Below are 27,823 nucleotides of genomic sequence, written 5' to 3'. Positions count from 1 at the left end.
CGGAACACTTGTTGCGCCGGCCGGTCGCGAAAACCGTGGCCGACCAATGGGACGGCGGTCCGCGGTCGATAATAGGCGGGACCAACTGTTCGCGATTGGCGGCCGCCGCCGCGGACACCGGCCGACACCGCGTGTGCCACACGCACTCCGGCAGCCGTCACGTCCTTGCGGCTCTCTCGCGGCTCTCTCGCGCGCCACAAGCCGTCCAACTCGCGTCCGACCGCTTCGTCCGCGCACGACAAGACGCCGACTAGTCCACTCGTACCGTCCGACGGCTGCTCGACATGAACGACATGACGGCCGTTACGGCGGCCGCGATGTTGTTGCAACAACAACAACAATCGCGTCACCATCACCGGCAAGTGCATCAGCACTACGACGACCGCGGAGGCCGTCTCCACCAGCACCGCGGCCACCCCGACGCCGGTGTCCCGCCGGCCGCGGTCACCGACCCGGCCGGCCAACAGCACATCAAGAGGCCAATGAACGCCTTCATGGTATGGTCCAGGGGCCAACGGCGCAAGATGGCCCAGGAAAATCCGAAAATGCACAATTCCGAAATCAGCAAAAGACTGGGCGCCGAGTGGAAACTGCTCAACGAACCCCAAAAACGTCCATTTATTGACGAGGCCAAACGATTGAGGTAAAAAAAAAAAATACAAAAAATTATTATTTACACGATGCAGGGGCGTATTTAGAAATTTTTTTTTTTGGCTGAGGCACAACTCCTAATAAAAACTTGACAAAATTAAGCTTTTAAAATGCACATATTATAGGCAGACTAAAAAAATGTCGGGGGGGCTGTAGCCCCCTCAGCAACCCCCACAATACGCCCCTGATACGATTATCTTTTTAGGCTGGGGGTCGAGTTAAAAGTGTATTCACACGATTTATTTACTCGTTTACTTGACTTTTTATTACTCGTTTGCTCGTTTTATGTAATCCTTTACTCAATTTCTTTACTGGTTTGCTCATTATATTTACTCATTTACTCAACCAAACTTACATGACCTGACATACTCATTTATTGTGTTTGTTTACTCGTTTACTTAATTTATTTACTAGATTATTTAGTGATTTTCTGAATTTATGGTTCTTATTTGTAGATTTATTCAACGAAGTCTAAAAACAAGCTTATTTTCTATTTAGCCAAAACAATTACATAGCTCTCTTTGAGCTCTTTCAACCGTCAAGAACCAATAAAGCTACCATTTGATCTTTGGTTTGTTCTTCTTTTATCGGGCACGTGGTCTTAGGACTTGGGTTTTGACTGATGATTGTGAAATTATACAATAGCATTGAAACTAGGTTTGAGTCAATAGTTGAACCCTATTGAATCAATCCGAAAACCCACATTTCGGAAATCTATAAGTACCTCTTTTTTTTCTTCAAATGAAGTCAAAAACTTAATAACACCACTTTTTCTATTCGGTTTTCGTGCATGCTAAACGGTTTTAACTAATTAGAAGATACGTAGGTATTTTTAGTTTAGTAGACATGTAAGAATTTCTTGTGAAATTATTATGGTTGTCAATGAGACATTTTTATGAACTTTATAATATACTGATTATATTTTTTTCGGACTATTTGTTTGTATTTTAAATGGTCAAATATAATATACAAACAAAAGGTAATTTAAAATTGCATAAATTTAAGGTTGGGAAAAAGTTTAAGAGAACAAAACCTATATTTTAATCGGTTAATGTGGGCAGATTGATTTTAAGTTCTCCAAAATGATCAATTGGATCTGTTTTGTACACTCTGCGGTTGGAGCTCAAACGAGCGACACAATGCAAAGGCTTTTGATTGTAATACGGATACATTTTAAACGGAACCCATAACGACTTACTCGAGACTATTGTTTGGATATCAATAATGTATAATTACATTCGTTGGCCACACTTGGCGGGTTTGTAAATATAGAGCCAGAAATAGCAGGTATGCTCTCTTCCTGGAATACTAGGTATTCATAATATAATATTGGTATGCTTTCAAATGGTATTTGCTTTTGTTCCTTGTAAGTCACTGAGTTTCCTTTCGACAGCTACTGTTGACGGTGTTCCAAAAGCTCACTCGCGTTTCCGAGCAATTATTTTTCTTGTTTTGGGTAAAAACTATAAAAAAGAAATACCGAAAACCCCTTCCCCGCTCAACGTGAGGAGACTTTTTTTTTATTTTACTTTTTTAGGTCTGAAAATTACACTGAAAGTAGATACTTTCTTACTGTGCTCGCATTGAACTTTGGTTATCCACAGAATCGCGTCGAAGCGTGTATTTGGAAGTAATTTTATCACATTCAGATAATATAATAACTGCTGTCGACCAGTGACTTCCTCGTCTTCGCTACGCCCCATTCCCGTTGTATTGGCTTTTTAGTCTACAAGATTTTTTTTTTTACTGCAACATTCATCTTCGGTAAAAAAATACCAGGAAGTCAATATATTTATGGACAACTATTTAAAATTATCTTATTACATTTTTTCTAAATGTTACCGCAAAGGTCTCTAAAACTGGTCTAATTACATGTTTATTGAAACACCGAAAAAAAAATATATTTCTTATAAACTTGATCCGATCGTTTTCTCGAAATTCTACTTAAACTTGACTTGCCCGACGCCCATTATGCTCAGTTTCCACTGTGCTGGCTCAACCTAATCTTACACAACCTATAACACTACATTAAAATACAATAAAAATAACGTAAATGCATTTTATTATAGGTCTGAAACCTATTGAATCATTTTAACTTGAGTCTATTATCAAAAAAGAAATCGAAATCTTATAAGAATTCATTAGAAAAACTCAAAATCCTTCTAATGGGGCTATGTATAACAAAAGTACGATTACTAGGAGGTGCTAAATGGAATAAGGTGTGTTGTTTAGTACTGACTGGTGGGGCCCTAAAACCGATATCTTGCAAAAGCTCAGGACAGCTGACCGATCCGTTTAGAAGTTTATGTAAGAATAGGGAGTCATAATAGATACCTACTTAGAGGGGATATTCTACATTGGCTTTTAATATCTGCAGCGGGCAACCCACAATAATAATAGTTTAATTTGTAAGCAACTTTTCTTATGAATCTTCTTTGCATTTTCTCAACTAAGCCAGTTTGCCGAGGGTTCCAAACCACTGAGCCAGACTCTAAAACAGAACGCACTAAAGCATATTTTGCTTTTGTACAGACGGCATCCTACAAGGTCTTTAATCTCACTAACAGTGCTAATCTCAGAGTCTACCAGATCTACCTATCTTCAGATCATCAGCAAATAATAAAATTGTACAATTCTAAAAAACTGTATTAACGGTTATTAAAAATAAATAGGGTGATAGATGGCCACATTGAATCACACCTGATGACACCGTTATTTTAGGTTTGACTTAACGTTTTGCTATTTTAACCACTTGGTACGGTTTAGTATGAGCCCGAACACGTCTATTTGTGGGTTATTGTGAGCATATACTGCATTGCTATAGGTACTTGTGTGTGTGTTATATTATGCTTTTATCAAGAAGACAACAATGTGGTAAACTAATAGCGATTGGTCGAGGAAACAAACGATCCCGTGCTCGAGTGTGTGTATATGTGTGTGTGTGTACCTATAATACGACTTTGGGGGCCACGACGATTGACGGTACCTTGTATGGATGGTCCAATGTGAAAGAAGAAAAAAAAATATATACAAATAAAAACACCATCCGCGTTGTTACAATACTAATAATAGCAGCAACAATATTATAATGTACCGGTCACAATACCCGTGTAATTGTGATAAATCGGTTTTCTTTTTATCAATCGCCTTTATATTATACCTCTTTACTCGCGAACAACCATCGTCTATGTATTATTGTAATATTATGTGTACTCAAGTGTCTTAGCACAGCCAGAAATCAATCACAATAATTACCGTGGTCATTGTGAGAGCTCGTGCACTGGCCGCTAAAAACGAAAGAAAAAAAACCGTTCTTTTGACAACAGAGCCGCGGTGCTAATATAACAATTGTTTTTCATGTTAAAAAACTTAACCAAAAGTATGTACTATGTGTTATATTTTTAACTGAAAAAACCCTAAACGACTTGTTATGAAACACTGTCAATTTGAAGTCATCTATTTTTTGTTATCTTAAAAAAAAATGCCAAACCAATTTGTGGTTATACTTTATTGAATTCCAAACGACGAACTGAGTGATTTGAGTATTGACTTAATATTATAATTATAACGTGAAATAATAAGGAACTATTTTTGATAAGAAAACTTTAAACGTAGGTTAACCGATAAGAGTAACGCGTACAACTCAAATAATACATTTAATATTTACAAGACTTCTCCCATTATAGTTAAGTTCTGTGCTTGCAAATAAAAATACTATTGTTTGTTTAGCATACTTGTAACGAAGATAATTTAAAAAAAAAACAGTACAGTGGGGTCGGGGCATAGTGGGGACGGAGCATAGTTGGGTCGGGGCATATTGGGGACGGGGAGGTCACAGGTTTACAGGAATTTTTAAATCTGAAAGTGATAAAATCACTTTCGAAAAAACGCTTCGATGCAAATCGGTAGTTAGTATTTTCAAGCCAGTACAGTCCAAACCAAGCACAGTATAAACCAGCAAAGTTAGAAAGTTTTAAATGAAGGTTCTGTATTTACAAATGAGCATCAAAGCGTTAATTTGAAAGTGATTTTATCCGAGAGGACTAGTACAGTAGAGTATTGGCATAATGTAATCAAAGCAATGAGGAAACGGAGAGGTCACAGGTCTACAAGAATTATTATAAATAAAAGTGATAAAATTGAATAAAATCGCTTTCAAATAAACGCTTTGATGCTCATTTGTAAATACAGAACCTTCATTTAAAACTTTCTAACTTTGCTGGTTTATACTGTGCTTGGTTTGGACTGTACTGGCTTGAAAATACTAACTACCGATTTGCATCGAAGCGTTTTTTCGAAAGTGATTTTATCACTTTCAGATTTAAAAATTCCTGTAAACCTGTGACCTCCCCGTCCCCAATATGCCCCGACCCAACTATGCTCCGTCCCCACTATGCCCCGACCCCACTGTACTGTTTTTTTTTTTTTTTGCAAAAACTTAGTGGACCAAATAACACATATACAATGTCTTGTTATATTTTGTTGGAATGGTCGACGATTCATGTTTCAATCGTTTGTACTCCATAGTTTAAATTATAATCGCTTATTCTCAATAAAATTAATATTTATGTATTATATACTTCCATTAAAGCAATCACACACAAACTATTTATACTTCACAGATTATATTATTTCAAAGCTATATTATACTTCTATTTTACTAGATTGACAATGTACAAAATAAAATGCAACTAAAAAAACCTTTTCATAGATCCTTAAAATGTAAAGGGTGGGATAGTGAAACGGATTTTACCATTTAAATACATTAGAAAATCGCCGTTTTACTGCCTCATCCTGTATAATAATTTCTTGTTATTTTCTAAAGAAAAATCGATTTTCTTACATTTAAATTAAAATAAATCGTATACTGCTACTGTGATGGAGAAAACAATAAATTTTACCTACATTTATTACTTATTAGTTAAATATTACTAAACTGACAACTACTAGACTGGCAACTACCTACAAATGTCATCACCCCCCGACCTCTCTCTCACACTCCATGACCGGCTCGGGCCGATAAGGGGTTTTTCGTTCCCACCTGTACCGTGTACATAAGACGGTGGACAGTTGATAACGCGATCGGGCGTTTATATGGTCACGATCAAATATTATTTTGTCTCGAAAATTGATAATTACAACAACTATACATTATAGTATAAACAACTCATGTTATCATTTCTCACGTAATGGCTGCCAATTAAAATTAAATTAGTTTCTTAAATTAAATTCAGTCATTCCGCAAAAAGTTCAAGTCCAAATCGATTTTATATCAACTGTGACTTAATAAAATCCACACCCAGTTAGTTATAATCTGTTGACAAATTGTTTTTTATTAAATAATGAAAATTGATAAAATAAACATCAACTACGTCATAAAAGTTTTATACAGCGCAATACAAGTTACAACCAGAATAAAAACTAGCGTTTTTGTAGAGATTTAAAAATACTATTTGAAACGACATACAATATTTTCTATCATAACTGATTTCATAATTCATTACGGAGCAGATAAGAGCGCGCATCAATATGCCGTTCGTACACACGATGATGCCAATAGAACAAAAAATTATACTTTTTTTTTTCGTTTCTCACATCTGGTAGAGTGCGTTTGTACTTATATTTTGCGTTTATTTATATGCCTTTATATGCGTTTATTATATGTTTTTGGGGTCGGTGATTACGAATTTGTTATCAGTTCTCAATTTTAATCAGCCAGAAAGAACTTAAGTAAAAAAAAAAAAAAATTGAACTTTGTGTCAACTTAAAGTCAAAAGTGTTACTTGAGCACAAAACTCAATAGTATCATTCTGCATAGATCTACATAAAATTGTTTTAATGATTTGATAACAATTTTTTTAAGATTTTAAGTGTTTTTTGTTAAAATATACGCAATCTGCGAAAACACAGTTTTCCGGCTATTAAAAAAAAACTGTAGTGCCGAATTATTTTTCCGTTTAATATGTTATGGATACATATGAGTTCCAACTACTGGCAAATTTTCAACCCAAAGGTCTTAAAATTACGGCTAAAAACCCCGAAAAACAAAAAAACCTGTACCCCCCCTAGGGGGGTGGGCATTGGGTTAAATTCAAATTTGATATAACTGACGTGCGCGGGCATACTAAATAAATATTTCTTATAAATTTCAACTCGATCCGACTGTTTTTCTCGAAGCTATAGCCAGTAAAAGTTCTAACTTAAAAACTCGTACGGTTTTTTTTTTGTTTTTTCAACTTACGCCTGTGAAGAGTTAAACTTTTTCAACTTTTACCCCCCCAAAGTACCAACTAGATGAAAATTGCGATTTATAGAGTTGCTATTCGAAGGAATTGGTCCAGTATTAAAGAAGTTACAGTGTATACAGATAAAAAAAAAACATACATCAGAGTAAAACCAATACCTTCTCGCTTTGCATCGAAGCTAAAACATTTTTCTGGATTTTTGTGAAAAAGGCATTAAAAGGGGTCAAATTATATGTTTTTGGGGTCGGTGATTACGAATTTGTTATCAGTTCTCAATTTTAATCAGCCAGAAAGAACTTAAGTAAAAAAAAAAAAAAATTGAACTTTGTGTCAACTTAAAGTCAAAAGTGTTACTTGAGCACAAAACTCAATAGTATCATTCTGCATAGATCTACATAAAATTGTTTTAATGATTTGATAACAATTTTTTTAAGATTTTAAGTGTTTTTTGTTAAAATATACGCAATCTGCGAAAACACAGTTTTCCGGCTATTAAAAAAAAACTGTAGTGCCGAATTATTTTTCCGTTTAATATGTTATGGATACATATGAGTTCCAACTACTGGCAAATTTTCAACCCAAAGGTCTTAAAATTACGGCTAAAAACCCCGAAAAACAAAAAAACCTGTACCCCCCCTAGGGGGGTGGGCATTGGGTTAAATTCAAATTTGATATAACTGACGTGCGCGGGCATACTAAATAAATATTTCTTATAAATTTCAACTCGATCCGACTGTTTTTCTCGAAGCTATAGCCAGTAAAAGTTCTAACTTAAAAACTCGTACGGTTTTTTTTTTGTTTTTTCAACTTACGCCTGTGAAGAGTTAAACTTTTTCAACTTTTACCCCCCCAAAGTACCAACTAGATGAAAATTGCGATTTATAGAGTTGCTATTCGAAGGAATTGGTCCAGTATTAAAGAAGTTACAGTGTATACAGATAAAAAAAAAACATACATCAGAGTAAAACCAATACCTTCTCGCTTTGCATCGAAGCTAAAACATTTTTCTGGATTTTTGTGAAAAAGGCATTAAAAGGGGTCAAATTATATGTTTTTGGGGTCGGTGATTACGAATTTGTTATCAGTTCTCAATTTTAATCAGCCAGAAAGAACTTAAGTAAAAAAAAAAAAAATTGAACTTTGTGTCAACTTAAAGTCAAAAGTGTTACTTGAGCACAAAACTCAATAGTATCATTCTGCATAGATCTACATAAAATTGTTTTAATGATTTGATAACAATTTTTTTAAGATTTTAAGTGTTTTTTGTTAAAATATACGCAATCTGCGAAAACACAGTTTTCCGGCTATTAAAAAAAAACTGTAGTGCCGAATTATTTTTCCGTTTAATATGTTATGGATACATATGAGTTCCAACTACTGGCAAATTTTCAACCCAAAGGTCTTAAAATTACGGCTAAAAACCCCGAAAAACAAAAAAACCTGTACCCCCCCTAGGGGGGTGGGCATTGGGTTAAATTCAAATTTGATATAACTGACGTGCGCGGGCATACTAAATAAATATTTCTTATAAATTTCAACTCGATCCGACTGTTTTTCTCGAAGCTATAGCCAGTAAAAGTTCTAACTTAAAAACTCGTACGGTTTTTTTTTTGTTTTTTCAACTTACGCCTGTGAAGAGTTAAACTTTTTCAACTTTTACCCCCCCAAAGTATCAACTAGATGAAAATTGCGATTTATAGAGTTGCTATTCGAAGGAATTGGTCCAGTATTAAAGAAGTTACAGTGTATACAGATAAAAAAAAAACATACATCAGAGTAAAACCAATACCTTCTCGCTTTGCATCGAAGCTAAAACATTTTTCTGGATTTTTGTGAAAAAGGCATTAAAAGGGGTCAAATTATATGTTTTTGGGGTCGGTGATTACGAATTTGTTATCAGTTCTCAATTTTAATCAGCCAGAAAGAACTTAAGTAAAAAAAAAAAAAAATTGAACTTTGTGTCAACTTAAAGTCAAAAGTGTTACTTGAGCACAAAACTCAATAGTATCATTCTGCATAGATCTACATAAAATTGTTTTAATGATTTGATAACAATTTTTTTAAGATTTTAAGTGTTTTTTGTTAAAATATACGCAATCTGCGAAAACACAGTTTTCCGGCTATTAAAAAAAAACTGTAGTGCCGAATTATTTTTCCGTTTAATATGTTATGGATACATATGAGTTCCAACTACTGGCAAATTTTCAACCCAAAGGTCTTAAAATTACGGCTAAAAACCCCGAAAAACAAAAAAACCTGTACCCCCCCTAGGGGGGTGGGCATTGGGTTAAATTCAAATTTGATATAACTGACGTGCGCGGGCATACTAAATAAATATTTCTTATAAATTTCAACTCGATCCGACTGTTTTTCTCGAAGCTATAGCCAGTAAAAGTTCTAACTTAAAAACTCGTACGGTTTTTTTTTTTGTTTTTTCAACTTACGCCTGTGAAGAGTTAAACTTTTTCAACTTTTACCCCCCCAAAGTACCAACTAGATGAAAATTGCGATTTATAGAGTTGCTATTCGAAGGAATTGGTCCAGTATTAAAGAAGTTACAGTGTATACAGATAAAAAAAAAACATACATCAGAGTAAAACCAATACCTTCTCGCTTTGCATCGAAGCTAAAACATTTTTCTGGATTTTTGTGAAAAAGGCATTAAAAGGGGTCAAATTATATGTTTTTGGGGTCGGTGATTACGAATTTGTTATCAGTTCTCAATTTTAATCAGCCAGAAAGAACTTAAGTAAAAAAAAAAAAAAATTGAACTTTGTGTCAACTTAAAGTCAAAAGTGTTACTTGAGCACAAAACTCAATAGTATCATTCTGCATAGATCTACATAAAATTGTTTTAATGATTTGATAACAATTTTTTTAAGATTTTAAGTGTTTTTTGTTAAAATATACGCAATCTGCGAAAACACAGTTTTCCGGCTATTAAAAAAAAACTGTAGTGCCGAATTATTTTTCCGTTTAATATGTTATGGATACATATGAGTTCCAACTACTGGCAAATTTTCAACCCAAAGGTCTTAAAATTACGGCTAAAAACCCCGAAAAACAAAAAAACCTGTACCCCCCCTAGGGGGGTGGGCATTGGGTTAAATTCAAATTTGATATAACTGACGTGCGCGGGCATACTAAATAAATATTTCTTATAAATTTCAACTCGATCCGACTGTTTTTCTCGAAGCTATAGCCAGTAAAAGTTCTAACTTAAAAACTCGTACGGTTTTTTTTTTTGTTTTTTCAACTTACGCCTGTGAAGAGTTAAACTTTTTCAACTTTTACCCCCCCAAAGTACCAACTAGATGAAAATTGCGATTTATAGAGTTGCTATTCGAAGGAATTGGTCCAGTATTAAAGAAGTTACAGTGTATACAGATAAAAAAAAAACATACATCAGAGTAAAACCAATACCTTCTCGCTTTGCATCGAAGCTAAAACATTTTTCTGGATTTTTGTGAAAAAGGCATTAAAAGGGGTCAAATTATATGTTTTTGGGGTCGGTGATTACGAATTTGTTATCAGTTCTCAATTTTAATCAGCCAGAAAGAACTTAAGTAAAAAAAAAAAAAAATTGAACTTTGTGTCAACTTAAAGTCAAAAGTGTTACTTGAGCACAAAACTCAATAGTATCATTCTGCATAGATCTACATAAAATTGTTTTAATGATTTGATAACAATTTTTTTAAGATTTTAAGTGTTTTTTGTTAAAATATACGCAATCTGCGAAAACACAGTTTTCCGGCTATTAAAAAAAAACTGTAGTGCCGAATTATTTTTCCGTTTAATATGTTATGGATACATATGAGTTCCAACTACTGGCAAATTTTCAACCCAAAGGTCTTAAAATTACGGCTAAAAACCCCGAAAAACAAAAAAACCTGTACCCCCCCTAGGGGGTGGGCATTGGGTTAAATTCAAATTTGATATAACTGACGTGCGCGGGCATACTAAATAAATATTTCTTATAAATTTCAACTCGATCCGACTGTTTTTCTCGAAGCTATAGCCAGTAAAAGTTCTAACTTAAAAACTCGTACGGTTTTTTTTTTTGTTTTTTCAACTTACGCCTGTGAAGAGTTAAACTTTTTCAACTTTTACCCCCCCAAAGTACCAACTAGATGAAAATTGCGATTTATAGAGTTGCTATTCGAAGGAATTGGTCCAGTATTAAAGAAGTTACAGTGTATACAGATAAAAAAAAAACATACATCAGAGTAAAACCAATACCTTCTCGCTTTGCATCGAAGCTAAAACATTTTTCTGGATTTTTGTGAAAAAGGCATTAAAAGGGGTCAAATTATATGTTTTTGGGGTCGGTGATTACGAATTTGTTATCAGTTCTCAATTTTAATCAGCCAGAAAGAACTTAAGTAAAAAAAAAAAAAAATTGAACTTTGTGTCAACTTAAAGTCAAAAGTGTTACTTGAGCACAAAACTCAATAGTATCATTCTGCATAGATCTACATAAAATTGTTTTAATGATTTGATAACAATTTTTTTAAGATTTTAAGTGTTTTTTGTTAAAATATACGCAATCTGCGAAAACACAGTTTTCCGGCTATTAAAAAAAAACTGTAGTGCCGAATTATTTTTCCGTTTAATATGTTATGGATACATATGAGTTCCAACTACTGGCAAATTTTCAACCCAAAGGTCTTAAAATTACGGCTAAAAACCCCGAAAAACAAAAAAACCTGTACCCCCCCTAGGGGGGTGGGCATTGGGTTAAATTCAAATTTGATATAACTGACGTGCGCGGGCATACTAAATAAATATTTCTTATAAATTTCAACTCGATCCGACTGTTTTTCTCGAAGCTATAGCCAGTAAAAGTTCTAACTTAAAAACTCGTACGGTTTTTTTTTTTGTTTTTTCAACTTACGCCTGTGAAGAGTTAAACTTTTTCAACTTTTACCCCCCCAAAGTACCAACTAGATGAAAATTGCGATTTATAGAGTTGCTATTCGAAGGAATTGGTCCAGTATTAAAGAAGTTACAGTGTATACAGATAAAAAAAAAACATACATCAGAGTAAAACCAATACCTTCTCGCTTTGCATCGAAGCTAAAACATTTTTCTGGATTTTTGTGAAAAAGGCATTAAAAGGGGTCAAATTATATGTTTTTGGGGTCGGTGATTACGAATTTGTTATCAGTTCTCAATTTTAATCAGCCAGAAAGAACTTAAGTAAAAAAAAAAAAAAATTGAACTTTGTGTCAACTTAAAGTCAAAAGTGTTACTTGAGCACAAAACTCAATAGTATCATTCTGCATAGATCTACATAAAATTGTTTTAATGATTTGATAACAATTTTTTTAAGATTTTAAGTGTTTTTTGTTAAAATATACGCAATCTGCGAAAACACAGTTTTCCGGCTATTAAAAAAAAACTGTAGTGCCGAATTATTTTTCCGTTTAATATGTTATGGATACATATGAGTTCCAACTACTGGCAAATTTTCAACCCAAAGGTCTTAAAATTACGGCTAAAAACCCCGAAAAACAAAAAAACCTGTACCCCCCCTAGGGGGGTGGGCATTGGGTTAAATTCAAATTTGATATAACTGACGTGCGCGGGCATACTAAATAAATATTTCTTATAAATTTCAACTCGATCCGACTGTTTTTCTCGAAGCTATAGCCAGTAAAAGTTCTAACTTAAAAACTCGTACGGTTTTTTTTTTGTTTTTTCAACTTACGCCTGTGAAGAGTTAAACTTTTTCAACTTTTACCCCCCCAAAGTACCAACTAGATGAAAATTGCGATTTATAGAGTTGCTATTCGAAGGAATTGGTCCAGTATTAAAGAAGTTACAGTGTATACAGATAAAAAAAAAACATACATCAGAGTAAAACCAATACCTTCTCGCTTTGCATCGAAGCTAAAACATTTTTCTGGATTTTTGTGAAAAAGGCATTAAAAGGGGTCAAATTATATGTTTTTGGGGTCGGTGATTACGAATTTGTTATCAGTTCTCAATTTTAATCAGCCAGAAAGAACTTAAGTAAAAAAAAAAAAAAATTGAACTTTGTGTCAACTTAAAGTCAAAAGTGTTACTTGAGCACAAAACTCAATAGTATCATTCTGCATAGATCTACATAAAATTGTTTTAATGATTTGATAACAATTTTTTTAAGATTTTAAGTGTTTTTTGTTAAAATATACGCAATCTGCGAAAACACAGTTTTCCGGCTATTAAAAAAAAACTGTAGTGCCGAATTATTTTTCCGTTTAATATGTTATGGATACATATGAGTTCCAACTACTGGCAAATTTTCAACCCAAAGGTCTTAAAATTACGGCTAAAAACCCCGAAAAACAAAAAAACCTGTACCCCCCCTAGGGGGGTGGGCATTGGGTTAAATTCAAATTTGATATAACTGACGTGCGCGGGCATACTAAATAAATATTTCTTATAAATTTCAACTCGATCCGACTGTTTTTCTCGAAGCTATAGCCAGTAAAAGTTCTAACTTAAAAACTCGTACGGTTTTTTTTTTGTTTTTTCAACTTACGCCTGTGAAGAGTTAAACTTTTTCAACTTTTACCCCCCCAAAGTACCAACTAGATGAAAATTGCGATTTATAGAGTTGCTATTCGAAGGAATTGGTCCAGTATTAAAGAAGTTACAGTGTATACAGATAAAAAAAAAACATACATCAGAGTAAAACCAATACCTTCTCGCTTTGCATCGAAGCTAAAACATTTTTCTGGATTTTTGTGAAAAAGGCATTAAAAGGGGTCAAATTATATGTTTTTGGGGTCGGTGATTACGAATTTGTTATCAGTTCTCAATTTTAATCAGCCAGAAAGAACTTAAGTAAAAAAAAAAAAAAATTGAACTTTGTGTCAACTTAAAGTCAAAAGTGTTACTTGAGCACAAAACTCAATAGTATCATTCTGCATAGATCTACATAAAATTGTTTTAATGATTTGATAACAATTTTTTTAAGATTTTAAGTGTTTTTTGTTAAAATATACGCAATCTGCGAAAACACAGTTTTCCGGCTATTAAAAAAAAACTGTAGTGCCGAATTATTTTTCCGTTTAATATGTTATGGATACATATGAGTTCCAACTACTGGCAAATTTTCAACCCAAAGGTCTTAAAATTACGGCTAAAAACCCCGAAAAACAAAAAAACCTGTACCCCCCCTAGGGGGGTGGGCATTGGGTTAAATTCAAATTTGATATAACTGACGTGCGCGGGCATACTAAATAAATATTTCTTATAAATTTCAACTCGATCCGACTGTTTTTCTCGAAGCTATAGCCAGTAAAAGTTCTAACTTAAAAACTCGTACGGTTTTTTTTTTGTTTTTTCAACTTACGCCTGTGAAGAGTTAAACTTTTTCAACTTTTACCCCCCCAAAGTACCAACTAGATGAAAATTGCGATTTATAGAGTTGCTATTCGAAGGAATTGGTCCAGTATTAAAGAAGTTACAGTGTATACAGATAAAAAAAAAACATACATCAGAGTAAAACCAATACCTTCTCGCTTTGCATCGAAGCTAAAACATTTTTCTGGATTTTTGTGAAAAAGGCATTAAAAGGGGTCAAATTATATGTTTTTGGGGTCGGTGATTACGAATTTGTTATCAGTTCTCAATTTTAATCAGCCAGAAAGAACTTAAGTAAAAAAAAAAAAAAATTGAACTTTGTGTCAACTTAAAGTCAAAAGTGTTACTTGAGCACAAAACTCAATAGTATCATTCTGCATAGATCTACATAAAATTGTTTTAATGATTTGATAACAATTTTTTTAAGATTTTAAGTGTTTTTTGTTAAAATATACGCAATCTGCGAAAACACAGTTTTCCGGCTATTAAAAAAAAACTGTAGTGCCGAATTATTTTTCCGTTTAATATGTTATGGATACATATGAGTTCCAACTACTGGCAAATTTTCAACCCAAAGGTCTTAAAATTACGGCTAAAAACCCCGAAAAACAAAAAAACCTGTACCCCCCTAGGGGGGTGGGCATTGGGTTAAATTCAAATTTGATATAACTGACGTGCGCGGGCATACTAAATAAATATTTCTTATAAATTTCAACTCGATCCGACTGTTTTTCTCGAAGCTATAGCCAGTAAAAGTTCTAACTTAAAAACTCGTACGGTTTTTTTTTTGTTTTTTCAACTTACGCCTGTGAAGAGTTAAACTTTTTCAACTTTTACCCCCCCAAAGTACCAACTAGATGAAAATTGCGATTTATAGAGTTGCTATTCGAAGGAATTGGTCCAGTATTAAAGAAGTTACAGTGTATACAGATAAAAAAAAAACATACATCAGAGTAAAACCAATACCTTCTCGCTTTGCATCGAAGCTAAAACATTTTTCTGGATTTTTGTGAAAAAGGCATTAAAAGGGGTCAAATTATATGTTTTTGGGGTCGGTGATTACGAATTTGTTATCAGTTCTCAATTTTAATCAGCCAGAAAGAACTTAAGTAAAAAAAAAAAAAAATTGAACTTTGTGTCAACTTAAAGTCAAAAGTGTTACTTGAGCACAAAACTCAATAGTATCATTCTGCATAGATCTACATAAAATTGTTTTAATGATTTGATAACAATTTTTTTAAGATTTTAAGTGTTTTTTGTTAAAATATACGCAATCTGCGAAAACACAGTTTTCCGGCTATTAAAAAAAAACTGTAGTGCCGAATTATTTTTCCGTTTAATATGTTATGGATACATATGAGTTCCAACTACTGGCAAATTTTCAACCCAAAGGTCTTAAAATTACGGCTAAAAACCCCGAAAAACAAAAAAACCTGTACCCCCCCTAGGGGGTGGGCATTGGGTTAAATTCAAATTTGATATAACTGACGTGCGCGGGCATACTAAATAAATATTTCTTATAAATTTCAACTCGATCCGACTGTTTTTCTCGAAGCTATAGCCAGTAAAAGTTCTAACTTAAAAACTCGTACGGTTTTTTTTTTGTTTTTTCAACTTACGCCTGTGAAGAGTTAAACTTTTTCAACTTTTACCCCCCCAAAGTACCAACTAGATGAAAATTGCGATTTATAGAGTTGCTATTCGAAGGAATTGGTCCAGTATTAAAGAAGTTACAGTGTATACAGATAAAAAAAAAACATACATCAGAGTAAAACCAATACCTTCTCGCTTTGCATCGAAGCTAAAACATTTTTCTGGATTTTTGTGAAAAAGGCATTAAAAGGGGTCAAATTATATGTTTTTGGGGTCGGTGATTACGAATTTGTTATCAGTTCTCAATTTTAATCAGCCAGAAAGAACTTAAGTAAAAAAAAAAAAAAATTGAACTTTGTGTCAACTTAAAGTCAAAAGTGTTACTTGAGCACAAAACTCAATAGTATCATTCTGCATAGATCTACATAAAATTGTTTTAATGATTTGATAACAATTTTTTTAAGATTTTAAGTGTTTTTTGTTAAAATATACGCAATCTGCGAAAACACAGTTTTCCGGCTATTAAAAAAAAACTGTAGTGCCGAATTATTTTTCCGTTTAATATGTTATGGATACATATGAGTTCCAACTACTGGCAAATTTTCAACCCAAAGGTCTTAAAATTACGGCTAAAAACCCCGAAAAACAAAAAAACCTGTACCCCCCCTAGGGGGGTGGGCATTGGGTTAAATTCAAATTTGATATAACTGACGTGCGCGGGCATACTAAATAAATATTTCTTATAAATTTCAACTCGATCCGACTGTTTTTCTCGAAGCTATAGCCAGTAAAAGTTCTAACTTAAAAACTCGTACGGTTTTTTTTTTGTTTTTTCAACTTACGCCTGTGAAGAGTTAAACTTTTTCAACTTTTACCCCCCCAAAGTACCAACTAGATGAAAATTGCGATTTATAGAGTTGCTATTCGAAGGAATTGGTCCAGTATTAAAGAAGTTACAGTGTATACAGATAAAAAAAAAACATACATCAGAGTAAAACCAATACCTTCTCGCTTTGCATCGAAGCTAAAACATTTTTCTGGATTTTTGTGAAAAAGGCATTAAAAGGGGTCAAATTATATGTTTTTGGGGTCGGTGATTACGAATTTGTTATCAGTTCTCAATTTTAATCAGCCAGAAAGAACTTAAGTAAAAAAAAAAAAAAATTGAACTTTGTGTCAACTTAAAGTCAAAAGTGTTACTTGAGCACAAAACTCAATAGTATCATTCTGCATAGATCTACATAAAATTGTTTTAATGATTTGATAACAATTTTTTTAAGATTTTAAGTGTTTTTTGTTAAAATATACGCAATCTGCGAAAACACAGTTTTCCGGCTATTAAAAAAAAACTGTAGTGCCGAATTATTTTTCCGTTTAATATGTTATGGATACATATGAGTTCCAACTACTGGCAAATTTTCAACCCAAAGGTCTTAAAATTACGGCTAAAAACCCCGAAAAACAAAAAAACCTGTACCCCCCCTAGGGGGGTGGGCATTGGGTTAAATTCAAATTTGATATAACTGACGTGCGCGGGCATACTAAATAAATATTTCTTATAAATTTCAACTCGATCCGACTGTTTTTCTCGAAGCTATAGCCAGTAAAAGTTCTAACTTAAAAACTCGTACGGTTTTTTTTTTGTTTTTTCAACTTACGCCTGTGAAGAGTTAAACTTTTTCAACTTTTACCCCCCCAAAGTACCAACTAGATGAAAATTGCGATTTATAGAGTTGCTATTCGAAGGAATTGGTCCAGTATTAAAGAAGTTACAGTGTATACAGATAAAAAAAAAACATACATCAGAGTAAAACCAATACCTTCTCGCTTTGCATCGAAGCTAAAACATTTTTCTGGATTTTTGTGAAAAAGGCATTAAAAGGGGTCAAATTATATGTTTTTGGGGTCGGTGATTACGAATTTGTTATCAGTTCTCAATTTTAATCAGCCAGAAAGAACTTAAGTAAAAAAAAAAAAAAATTGAACTTTGTGTCAACTTAAAGTCAAAAGTGTTACTTGAGCACAAAACTCAATAGTATCATTCTGCATAGATCTACATAAAATTGTTTTAATGATTTGATAACAATTTTTTTAAGATTTTAAGTGTTTTTTGTTAAAATATACGCAATCTGCGAAAACACAGTTTTCCGGCTATTAAAAAAAAACTGTAGTGCCGAATTATTTTTCCGTTTAATATGTTATGGATACATATGAGTTCCAACTACTGGCAAATTTTCAACCCAAAGGTCTTAAAATTACGGCTAAAAACCCCGAAAAACAAAAAAACCTGTACCCCCCCTAGGGGGGTGGGCATTGGGTTAAATTCAAATTTGATATAACTGACGTGCGCGGGCATACTAAATAAATATTTCTTATAAATTTCAACTCGATCCGACTGTTTTTCTCGAAGCTATAGCCAGTAAAAGTTCTAACTTAAAAACTCGTACGGTTTTTTTTTTGTTTTTTCAACTTACGCCTGTGAAGAGTTAAACTTTTTCAACTTTTACCCCCCCAAAGTACCAACTAGATGAAAATTGCGATTTATAGAGTTGCTATTCGAAGGAATTGGTCCAGTATTAAAGAAGTTACAGTGTATACAGATAAAAAAAAAACATACATCAGAGTAAAACCAATACCTTCTCGCTTTGCATCGAAGCTAAAACATTTTTCTGGATTTTTGTGAAAAAGGCATTAAAAGGGGTCAAATTATATGTTTTTGGGGTCGGTGATTACGAATTTGTTATCAGTTCTCAATTTTAATCAGCCAGAAAGAACTTAAGTAAAAAAAAAAAAAAATTGAACTTTGTGTCAACTTAAAGTCAAAAGTGTTACTTGAGCACAAAACTCAATAGTATCATTCTGCATAGATCTACATAAAATTGTTTTAATGATTTGATAACAATTTTTTTAAGATTTTAAGTGTTTTTTGTTAAAATATACGCAATCTGCGAAAACACAGTTTTCCGGCTATTAAAAAAAAACTGTAGTGCCGAATTATTTTTCCGTTTAATATGTTATGGATACATATGAGTTCCAACTACTGGCAAATTTTCAACCCAAAGGTCTTAAAATTACGGCTAAAAACCCCGAAAAACAAAAAAACCTGTACCCCCCCTAGGGGGGTGGGCATTGGGTTAAATTCAAATTTGATATAACTGACGTGCGCGGGCATACTAAATAAATATTTCTTATAAATTTCAACTCGATCCGACTGTTTTTCTCGAAGCTATAGCCAGTAAAAGTTCTAACTTAAAAACTCGTACGTTTTTTTTTTTGTTTTTTCAACTTACGCCTGTGAAGAGTTAAACTTTTTCAACTTTTACCCCCCCAAAGTATCAACTAGATGAAAATTGCGATTTATAGAGTTGCTATTCGAAGGAATTGGTCCAGTATTAAAGAAGTTACAGTGTATACAGATAAAAAAAAAACATACATCAGAGTAAAACCAATACCTTCTCGCTTTGCATCGAAGCTAAAACATTTTTCTGGATTTTTGTGAAAAAGGCATTAAAAGGGGTCAAATTATATGTTTTTAGGGTCGGTGATTACGAATTTGTTATCAGTTCTCAATTTTAATCAGCCAGAAAGAACTTAAGTAAAAAAAAAAAAAAATTGAACTTTGTGTCAACTTAAAGTCAAAAGTGTTACTTGAGCACAAAACTCAATAGTATCATTCTGCATAGATCTACATAAAATTGTTTTAATGATTTGATAACAATTTTTTTAAGATTTTAAGTGTTTTTTGTTAAAATATACGCAATCTGCGAAAACACAGTTTTCCGGCTATTAAAAAAAAACTGTAGTGCCGAATTATTTTTCCGTTTAATATGTTATGGATACATATGAGTTCCAACTACTGGCAAATTTTCAACCCAAAGGTCTTAAAATTACGGCTAAAAACCCCGAAAAACAAAAAAACCTGTACCCCCCCTAGGGGGGTGGGCATTGGGTTAAATTCAAATTTGATATAACTGACGTGCGCGGGCATACTAAATAAATATTTCTTATAAATTTCAACTCGATCCGACTGTTTTTCTCGAAGCTATAGCCAGTAAAAGTTCTAACTTAAAAACTCGTACGGTTTTTTTTTTGTTTTTTCAACTTACGCCTGTGAAGAGTTAAACTTTTTCAACTTTTACCCCCCCAAAGTACCAACTAGATGAAAATTGCGATTTATAGAGTTGCTATTCGAAGGAATTGGTCCAGTATTAAAGAAGTTACAGTGTATACAGATAAAAAAAAAACATACATCAGAGTAAAACCAATACCTTCTCGCTTTGCATCGAAGCTAAAACATTTTTCTGGATTTTTGTGAAAAAGGCATTAAAAGGGGTCAAATTATATGTTTTTGGGGTCGGTGATTACGAATTTGTTATCAGTTCTCAATTTTAATCAGCCAGAAAGAACTTAAGTAAAAAAAAAAAAAAATTGAACTTTGTGTCAACTTAAAGTCAAAAGTGTTACTTGAGCACAAAACTCAATAGTATCATTCTGCATAGATCTACATAAAATTGTTTTAATGATTTGATAACAATTTTTTTAAGATTTTAAGTGTTTTTTGTTAAAATATACGCAATCTGCGAAAACACAGTTTTCCGGCTATTAAAAAAAAACTGTAGTGCCGAATTATTTTTCCGTTTAATATGTTATGGATACATATGAGTTCCAACTACTGGCAAATTTTCAACCCAAAGGTCTTAAAATTACGGCTAAAAACCCCGAAAAACAAAAAAACCTGTACCCCCCCTAGGGGGGTGGGCATTGGGTTAAATTCAAATTTGATATAACTGACGTGCGCGGGCATACTAAATAAATATTTCTTATAAATTTCAACTCGATCCGACTGTTTTTCTCGAAGCTATAGCCAGTAAAAGTTCTAACTTAAAAACTCGTACGGTTTTTTTTTTGTTTTTTCAACTTACGCCTGTGAAGAGTTAAACTTTTTCAACTTTTACCCCCCCAAAGTACCAACTAGATGAAAATTGCGATTTATAGAGTTGCTATTCGAAGGAATTGGTCCAGTATTAAAGAAGTTACAGTGTATACAGATAAAAAAAAAACATACATCAGAGTAAAACCAATACCTTCTCGCTTTGCATCGAAGCTAAAACATTTTTCTGGATTTTTGTGAAAAAGGCATTAAAAGGGGTCAAATTATATGTTTTTGGGGTCGGTGATTACGAATTTGTTATCAGTTCTCAATTTTAATCAGCCAGAAAGAACTTAAGTAAAAAAAAAAAAAAATTGAACTTTGTGTCAACTTAAAGTCAAAAGTGTTACTTGAGCACAAAACTCAATAGTATCATTCTGCATAGATCTACATAAAATTGTTTTAATGATTTGATAACAATTTTTTTAAGATTTTAAGTGTTTTTTGTTAAAATATACGCAATCTGCGAAAACACAGTTTTCCGGCTATTAAAAAAAAACTGTAGTGCCGAATTATTTTTCCGTTTAATATGTTATGGATACATATGAGTTCCAACTACTGGCAAATTTTCAACCCAAAGGTCTTAAAATTACGGCTAAAAACCCCGAAAAACAAAAAAACCTGTACCCCCCCTAGGGGGTGGGCATTGGGTTAAATTCAAATTTGATATAACTGACGTGCGCGGGCATACTAAATAAATATTTCTTATAAATTTCAACTCGATCCGACTGTTTTTCTCGAAGCTATAGCCAGTAAAAGTTCTAACTTAAAAACTCGTACGTTTTTTTTTTTGTTTTTTCAACTTACGCCTGTGAAGAGTTAAACTTTTTCAACTTTTACCCCCCCAAAGTATCAACTAGATGAAAATTGCGATTTATAGAGTTGCTATTCGAAGGAATTGGTCCAGTATTAAAGAAGTTACAGTGTATACAGATAAAAAAAAAACATACATCAGAGTAAAACCAATACCTTCTCGCTTTGCATCGAAGCTAAAACATTTTTCTGGATTTTTGTGAAAAAGGCATTAAAAGGGGTCAAATTATATGTTTTTAGGGTCGGTGATTACGAATTTGTTATCAGTTCTCAATTTTAATCAGCCAGAAAGAACTTAAGTAAAAAAAAAAAAAATTGAACTTTGTGTCAACTTAAAGTCAAAAGTGTTACTTGAGCACAAAACTCAATAGTATCATTCTGCATAGATCTACATAAAATTGTTTTAATGATTTGATAACAATTTTTTTAAGATTTTAAGTGTTTTTTGTTAAAATATACGCAATCTGCGAAAACACAGTTTTCCGGCTATTAAAAAAAAACTGTAGTGCCGAATTATTTTTCCGTTTAATATGTTATGGATACATATGAGTTCCAACTACTGGCAAATTTTCAACCCAAAGGTCTTAAAATTACGGCTAAAAACCCCGAAAAACAAAAAAACCTGTACCCCCCCTAGGGGGGTAGGCATTGGGTTAAATTCAAATTTGATATAACTGACGTGCGCGGGCATACTAAATAAATATTTCTTATAAATTTCAACTCGATCCGACTGTTTTTCTCGAAGCTATAGCCAGTAAAAGTTCTAACTTAAAAACTCGTACGTTTTTTTTTTTGTTTTTTCAACTTACGCCTGTGAAGAGTTAAACTTTTTCAACTTTTACCCCCCCAAAGTATCAACTAGATGAAAATTGCGATTTATAGAGTTGCTATTCGAAGGAATTGGTCCAGTATTAAAGAAGTTACAGTGTATACAGATAAAAAAAAAACATACATCAGAGTAAAACCAATACCTTCTCGCTTTGCATCGAAGCTAAAACATTTTTCTGGATTTTTGTGAAAAAGGCATTAAAAGGGGTCAAATTATATGTTTTTGGGGTCGGTGATTACGAATTTGTTATCAGTTCTCAATTTTAATCAGCCAGAAAGAACTTAAGTAAAAAAAAAAAAAAATTGAACTTTGTGTCAACTTAAAGTCAAAAGTGTTACTTGAGCACAAAACTCAATAGTATCATTCTGCATAGATCTACATAAAATTGTTTTAATGATTTGATAACAATTTTTTTAAGATTTTAAGTGTTTTTTGTTAAAATATACGCAATCTGCGAAAACACAGTTTTCCGGCTATTAAAAAAAAACTGTAGTGCCGAATTATTTTTCCGTTTAATATGTTATGGATACATATGAGTTCCAACTACTGGCAAATTTTCAACCCAAAGGTCTTAAAATTACGGCTAAAAACCCCGAAAAACAAAAAAACCTGTACCCCCCCTAGGGGGGTGGGCATTGGGTTAAATTCAAATTTGATATAACTGACGTGCGCGGGCATACTAAATAAATATTTCTTATAAATTTCAACTCGATCCGACTGTTTTTCTCGAAGCTATAGCCAGTAAAAGTTCTAACTTAAAAACTCGTACGGTTTTTTTTTTGTTTTTTCAACTTACGCCTGTGAAGAGTTAAACTTTTTCAACTTTTACCCCCCCAAAGTACCAACTAGATGAAAATTGCGATTTATAGAGTTGCTATTCGAAGGAATTGGTCCAGTATTAAAGAAGTTACAGTGTATACAGATAAAAAAAAAACATACATCAGAGTAAAACCAATACCTTCTCGCTTTGCATCGAAGCTAAAACATTTTTCTGGATTTTTGTGAAAAAGGCATTAAAAGGGGTCAAATTATATGTTTTTGGGGTCGGTGATTACGAATTTGTTATCAGTTCTCAATTTTAATCAGCCAGAAAGAACTTAAGTAAAAAAAAAAAAAAATTGAACTTTGTGTCAACTTAAAGTCAAAAGTGTTACTTGAGCACAAAACTCAATAGTATCATTCTGCATAGATCTACATAAAATTGTTTTAATGATTTGATAACAATTTTTTTAAGATTTTAAGTGTTTTTTGTTAAAATATACGCAATCTGCGAAAACACAGTTTTCCGGCTATTAAAAAAAAACTGTAGTGCCGAATTATTTTTCCGTTTAATATGTTATGGATACATATGAGTTCCAACTACTGGCAAATTTTCAACCCAAAGGTCTTAAAATTACGGCTAAAAACCCCGAAAAACAAAAAAACCTGTACCCCCCCTAGGGGGGTGGGCATTGGGTTAAATTCAAATTTGATATAACTGACGTGCGCGGGCATACTAAATAAATATTTCTTATAAATTTCAACTCGATCCGACTGTTTTTCTCGAAGCTATAGCCAGTAAAAGTTCTAACTTAAAAACTCGTACGGTTTTTTTTTTGTTTTTTCAACTTACGCCTGTGAAGAGTTAAACTTTTTCAACTTTTACCCCCCCAAAGTACCAACTAGATGAAAATTGCGATTTATAGAGTTGCTATTCGAAGGAATTGGTCCAGTATTAAAGAAGTTACAGTGTATACAGATAAAAAAAAAACATACATCAGAGTAAAACCAATACCTTCTCGCTTTGCATCGAAGCTAAAACATTTTTCTGGATTTTTGTGAAAAAGGCATTAAAAGGGGTCAAATTATATGTTTTTGGGGTCGGTGATTACGAATTTGTTATCAGTTCTCAATTTTAATCAGCCAGAAAGAACTTAAGTAAAAAAAAAAAAAAATTGAACTTTGTGTCAACTTAAAGTCAAAAGTGTTACTTGAGCACAAAACTCAATAGTATCATTCTGCATAGATCTACATAAAATTGTTTTAATGATTTGATAACAATTTTTTTAAGATTTTAAGTGTTTTTTGTTAAAATATACGCAATCTGCGAAAACACAGTTTTCCGGCTATTAAAAAAAAACTGTAGTGCCGAATTATTTTTCCGTTTAATATGTTATGGATACATATGAGTTCCAACTACTGGCAAATTTTCAACCCAAAGGTCTTAAAATTACGGCTAAAAACCCCGAAAAACAAAAAAACCTGTACCCCCCCTAGGGGGGTGGGCATTGGGTTAAATTCAAATTTGATATAACTGACGTGCGCGGGCATACTAAATAAATATTTCTTATAAATTTCAACTCGATCCGACTGTTTTTCTCGAAGCTATAGCCAGTAAAAGTTCTAACTTAAAAACTCGTACGGTTTTTTTTTTGTTTTTTCAACTTACGCCTGTGAAGAGTTAAACTTTTTCAACTTTTACCCCCCCAAAGTACCAACTAGATGAAAATTGCGATTTATAGAGTTGCTATTCGAAGGAATTGGTCCAGTATTAAAGAAGTTACAGTGTATACAGATAAAAAAAAAACATACATCAGAGTAAAACCAATACCTTCTCGCTTTGCATCGAAGCTAAAATGTATCAATTGATATTATTTTAAATATTAATTATAACATTAATAGCAATAAAAATATAAAACATTCTAATCTAAAAATAAACAATTAATAAAAGATGGCGAATTAAACACCATTGTAAAAACAACAAAGTTTTCTCAGCTAAAATAAATTCACATATTAATAAATTAAGCGGCTGGTATGCGATACATGTCTACCTAATAATAATTTTAAGATAAGAACTGAAATTGTTCCAATATACATTAACAAAATCAAAATACTCATAAAAATGTTTTTCGAAGAACCATTGGGTGTACTACATGAAAAGAGCTTATGGTTCAAGACAAATTTTATAATATTTAATTATACTACCAAAGAAATGTGTATTTGATAATTAATTTAAGTCGAACAAACTATCAAAATTCGTATTATTTTCATGGCGGGATTTTTGACGAAGGATATTAATTATTCTATAAAGTCATTAGGGCGCGACACTGATTCTCGTTAATTTCATTAATATCAACGGAACATTCACAGAATCTTATTGCGCCAAAGCTTTGATTATTTAGTCTTCAAGTCGAATAATACGATTATTCGACTAAACTTGTATCAGCGAGGACAATATGTTTATTAGATCCGAAGGGTCATCGTCGAGTAACTTAGTTTATTCGCCTTGATCGTTTATAAAAGTTGTTGTTATTGTTTTTCATATTTTCCAATTAATTTAGCGTTTTGTTGTAATTTCATTAAGTCGGCTTAATTACTTTAAGACGGTACAACGTCACAGACACGGTTTTTGGAATATTTATTTTACACAATAACAATTTCTGTTCGGCTAAGAAGAACTTTTTGATCCAAGTTTTCGGGCTTAACGTCTGAAACTTATGACCTGGTGTACCTGTAATTCGAGTCATCGGAAGCACTGCCCTTGTTAATTTTCTTATAAATATAATATATTGGCTATATTGACTAATATAATAATATATTCTTATAACAGTATACTATTTCCAACCCGAACTGATAATATTGTGATGTAATTTTTGTCTACAGAGCGTTGCACATGAAAGAACATCCCGATTACAAGTACCGGCCACGTCGCAAGCCCAAGACTATGATACAGAAGAAGGAACCGGTTGCCGTACCGGCGAGCGTCAAGCCCGGCGCGGTGCCGTATTCGGTGCGGGACTTGCTACCACAGGAGTCGGCCGGCTCGACGGCGTCCGCCGCGGAACAGCCGGTCGGCGCGGCGCCCGTGCGGTTTCCGCCGCGCGCCTACTTCTCGCCGTATCACCATCACCAGCCCCATCACTACCCGGCGTTCTACCAGCACGTGGCCAAAGACTTGTCGGTGAGCGCGGCCGTCGGCCACGAGGCCGTCGCCGGCAAGGCCGTGCACGACCTTGCGTTGCACGCGCTCTACGGCAGCTCGCTGTACTCGCACGCCGTGTCGCTGGCCAACGCGTGGCCGATGATGACGGCGGCCGCGGCGGCCACCACCGCGTCCGCGTGCCCCGCCGACTGTGCGGAATGCGGCCACCACGGCGAACAACAACCGCCGCGGTCCGTGCGCGAATCGTCGTCGTCGTCGTCGGCCCCGTCACCGCCGCCGTCCACGTCCCCGGCTGTCAAGCGGCCGATCGCCGTGGTCGTCAAGCCGGACCTGATGCCGCCGCCGCCGCAACAGCAGCAGCAGCAGCAGGTCATATGAAAGCCGCTGCCGGTTCTATCGGAACCGGCCACCGCAGCCGCGGCGAACCTGCAGTCCGACGGCAGCTGGCCGCCTCAGTGGCCGCCGCCGCCGTCCGCGCCGTCCCCAACGTCCATGATGTCCACATTTCCGCCGCCGCCGTTGCCGCCACCGCCGTCCGCCCAGCCGGGCACGCCGTGGTGGTTCCAACAGTTGCACCAACAGCTGATGATGTGCAACAACCGACATGTGCGCAACGCCGAAACGTCACCTGGTCGACGAATAGACCAACTGTAAACTGCCGTGCATTAAATTATAGACAACTAATCTGACAGCAATATACTATCTTTTATCGAGATACTATCTTTTAATCTTATCTGGATAACGGTTCTTGTATTTTCATCTTATCTAGATAACAAAAAAAAAAAAATTATATTTTAGTTTTATTTAAAATTACTTTCTGAACAATCACATAGATAATAATTCATAATTGATTCGTTAAGATTTAAGTAGATATAAATTTAATTAAGGTGCAATACATTTAAAATTTTTAAGGCTACATGTGTAGTAGGAATGTTCTTATTTTAATTTTTTTTTTTTTGTTGGGAGGGGCCCAAGCTTTAATTATCTTTAAGAACCTAAGTATGCCAAATTTCAACTGAATTGAACTAATTGGAACACATGTCACAAAGCCTTCGAAAGCACCTGTCATAGTTCTCTATAAGACACAAAAATTTGAAAAATCATAAACAAATTAAAAAATAAATTTGTATAATGATTTCTATTATTTTAATTCAAATAAAAATTTACTGATTTCAACCATTAGTTTACCCTGGTATTTATAGAAGGATTCCCTACTAAAAAAAATGTTTAAAATAATTCTGTTAGTATTTTCAGCTTAATAACAATTATTAGTTGGAAGTACTTAATTTTTATTTCGAATTAAAATAATAGAAATTATTTTTGAAAATATATTTTTTCGTTAATACAAATTAAATTTTTTTTTATACCCATTACTATTAGGTCCCACTAAACTTATATGTAACACAATTGTAAGTATTACCACCGTTTTCTATGGCTAATAATGGCACAATGATAAGTATTTAGAAGACTGTGTGGCACTTGTCGTC

At 33.8% G+C, this 27,823-nt stretch overlaps 1 protein-coding gene across 1 annotated transcript; it reads left to right on the top strand.

Annotated features, from left to right (window-relative positions):
* Nucleotides 1-284: 284 nt before the first annotated feature.
* Nucleotides 285-26,714, top strand: LOC126845441 (transcription factor Sox-21-B-like). The gene is made up of 2 exons (XM_050584095.1): nucleotides 285-643; nucleotides 26,057-26,714. Exons 1-2 carry the CDS (start codon nucleotides 285-287, stop codon nucleotides 26,712-26,714), a joined length of 1,017 nt encoding a protein of 338 aa, XP_050440052.1.
* Nucleotides 26,715-27,823: the final 1,109 nt, after the last annotated feature.

Source organism: Adelges cooleyi, unplaced genomic scaffold (assembly GCF_023614345.1).
Source record: "Adelges cooleyi isolate 19-005CV unplaced genomic scaffold, UGA_ACOO_1.1 ACOO_flye_CR_arks_rails_tigmint_CR_PRNA_784, whole genome shotgun sequence".
Taxonomy (NCBI): Eukaryota; Metazoa; Arthropoda; class Insecta; order Hemiptera; family Adelgidae; genus Adelges; species Adelges cooleyi.
The sequence above is the reverse complement of the archived record's forward strand: the minus strand, read 5'-3'. Positions and strand labels throughout refer to the sequence as shown.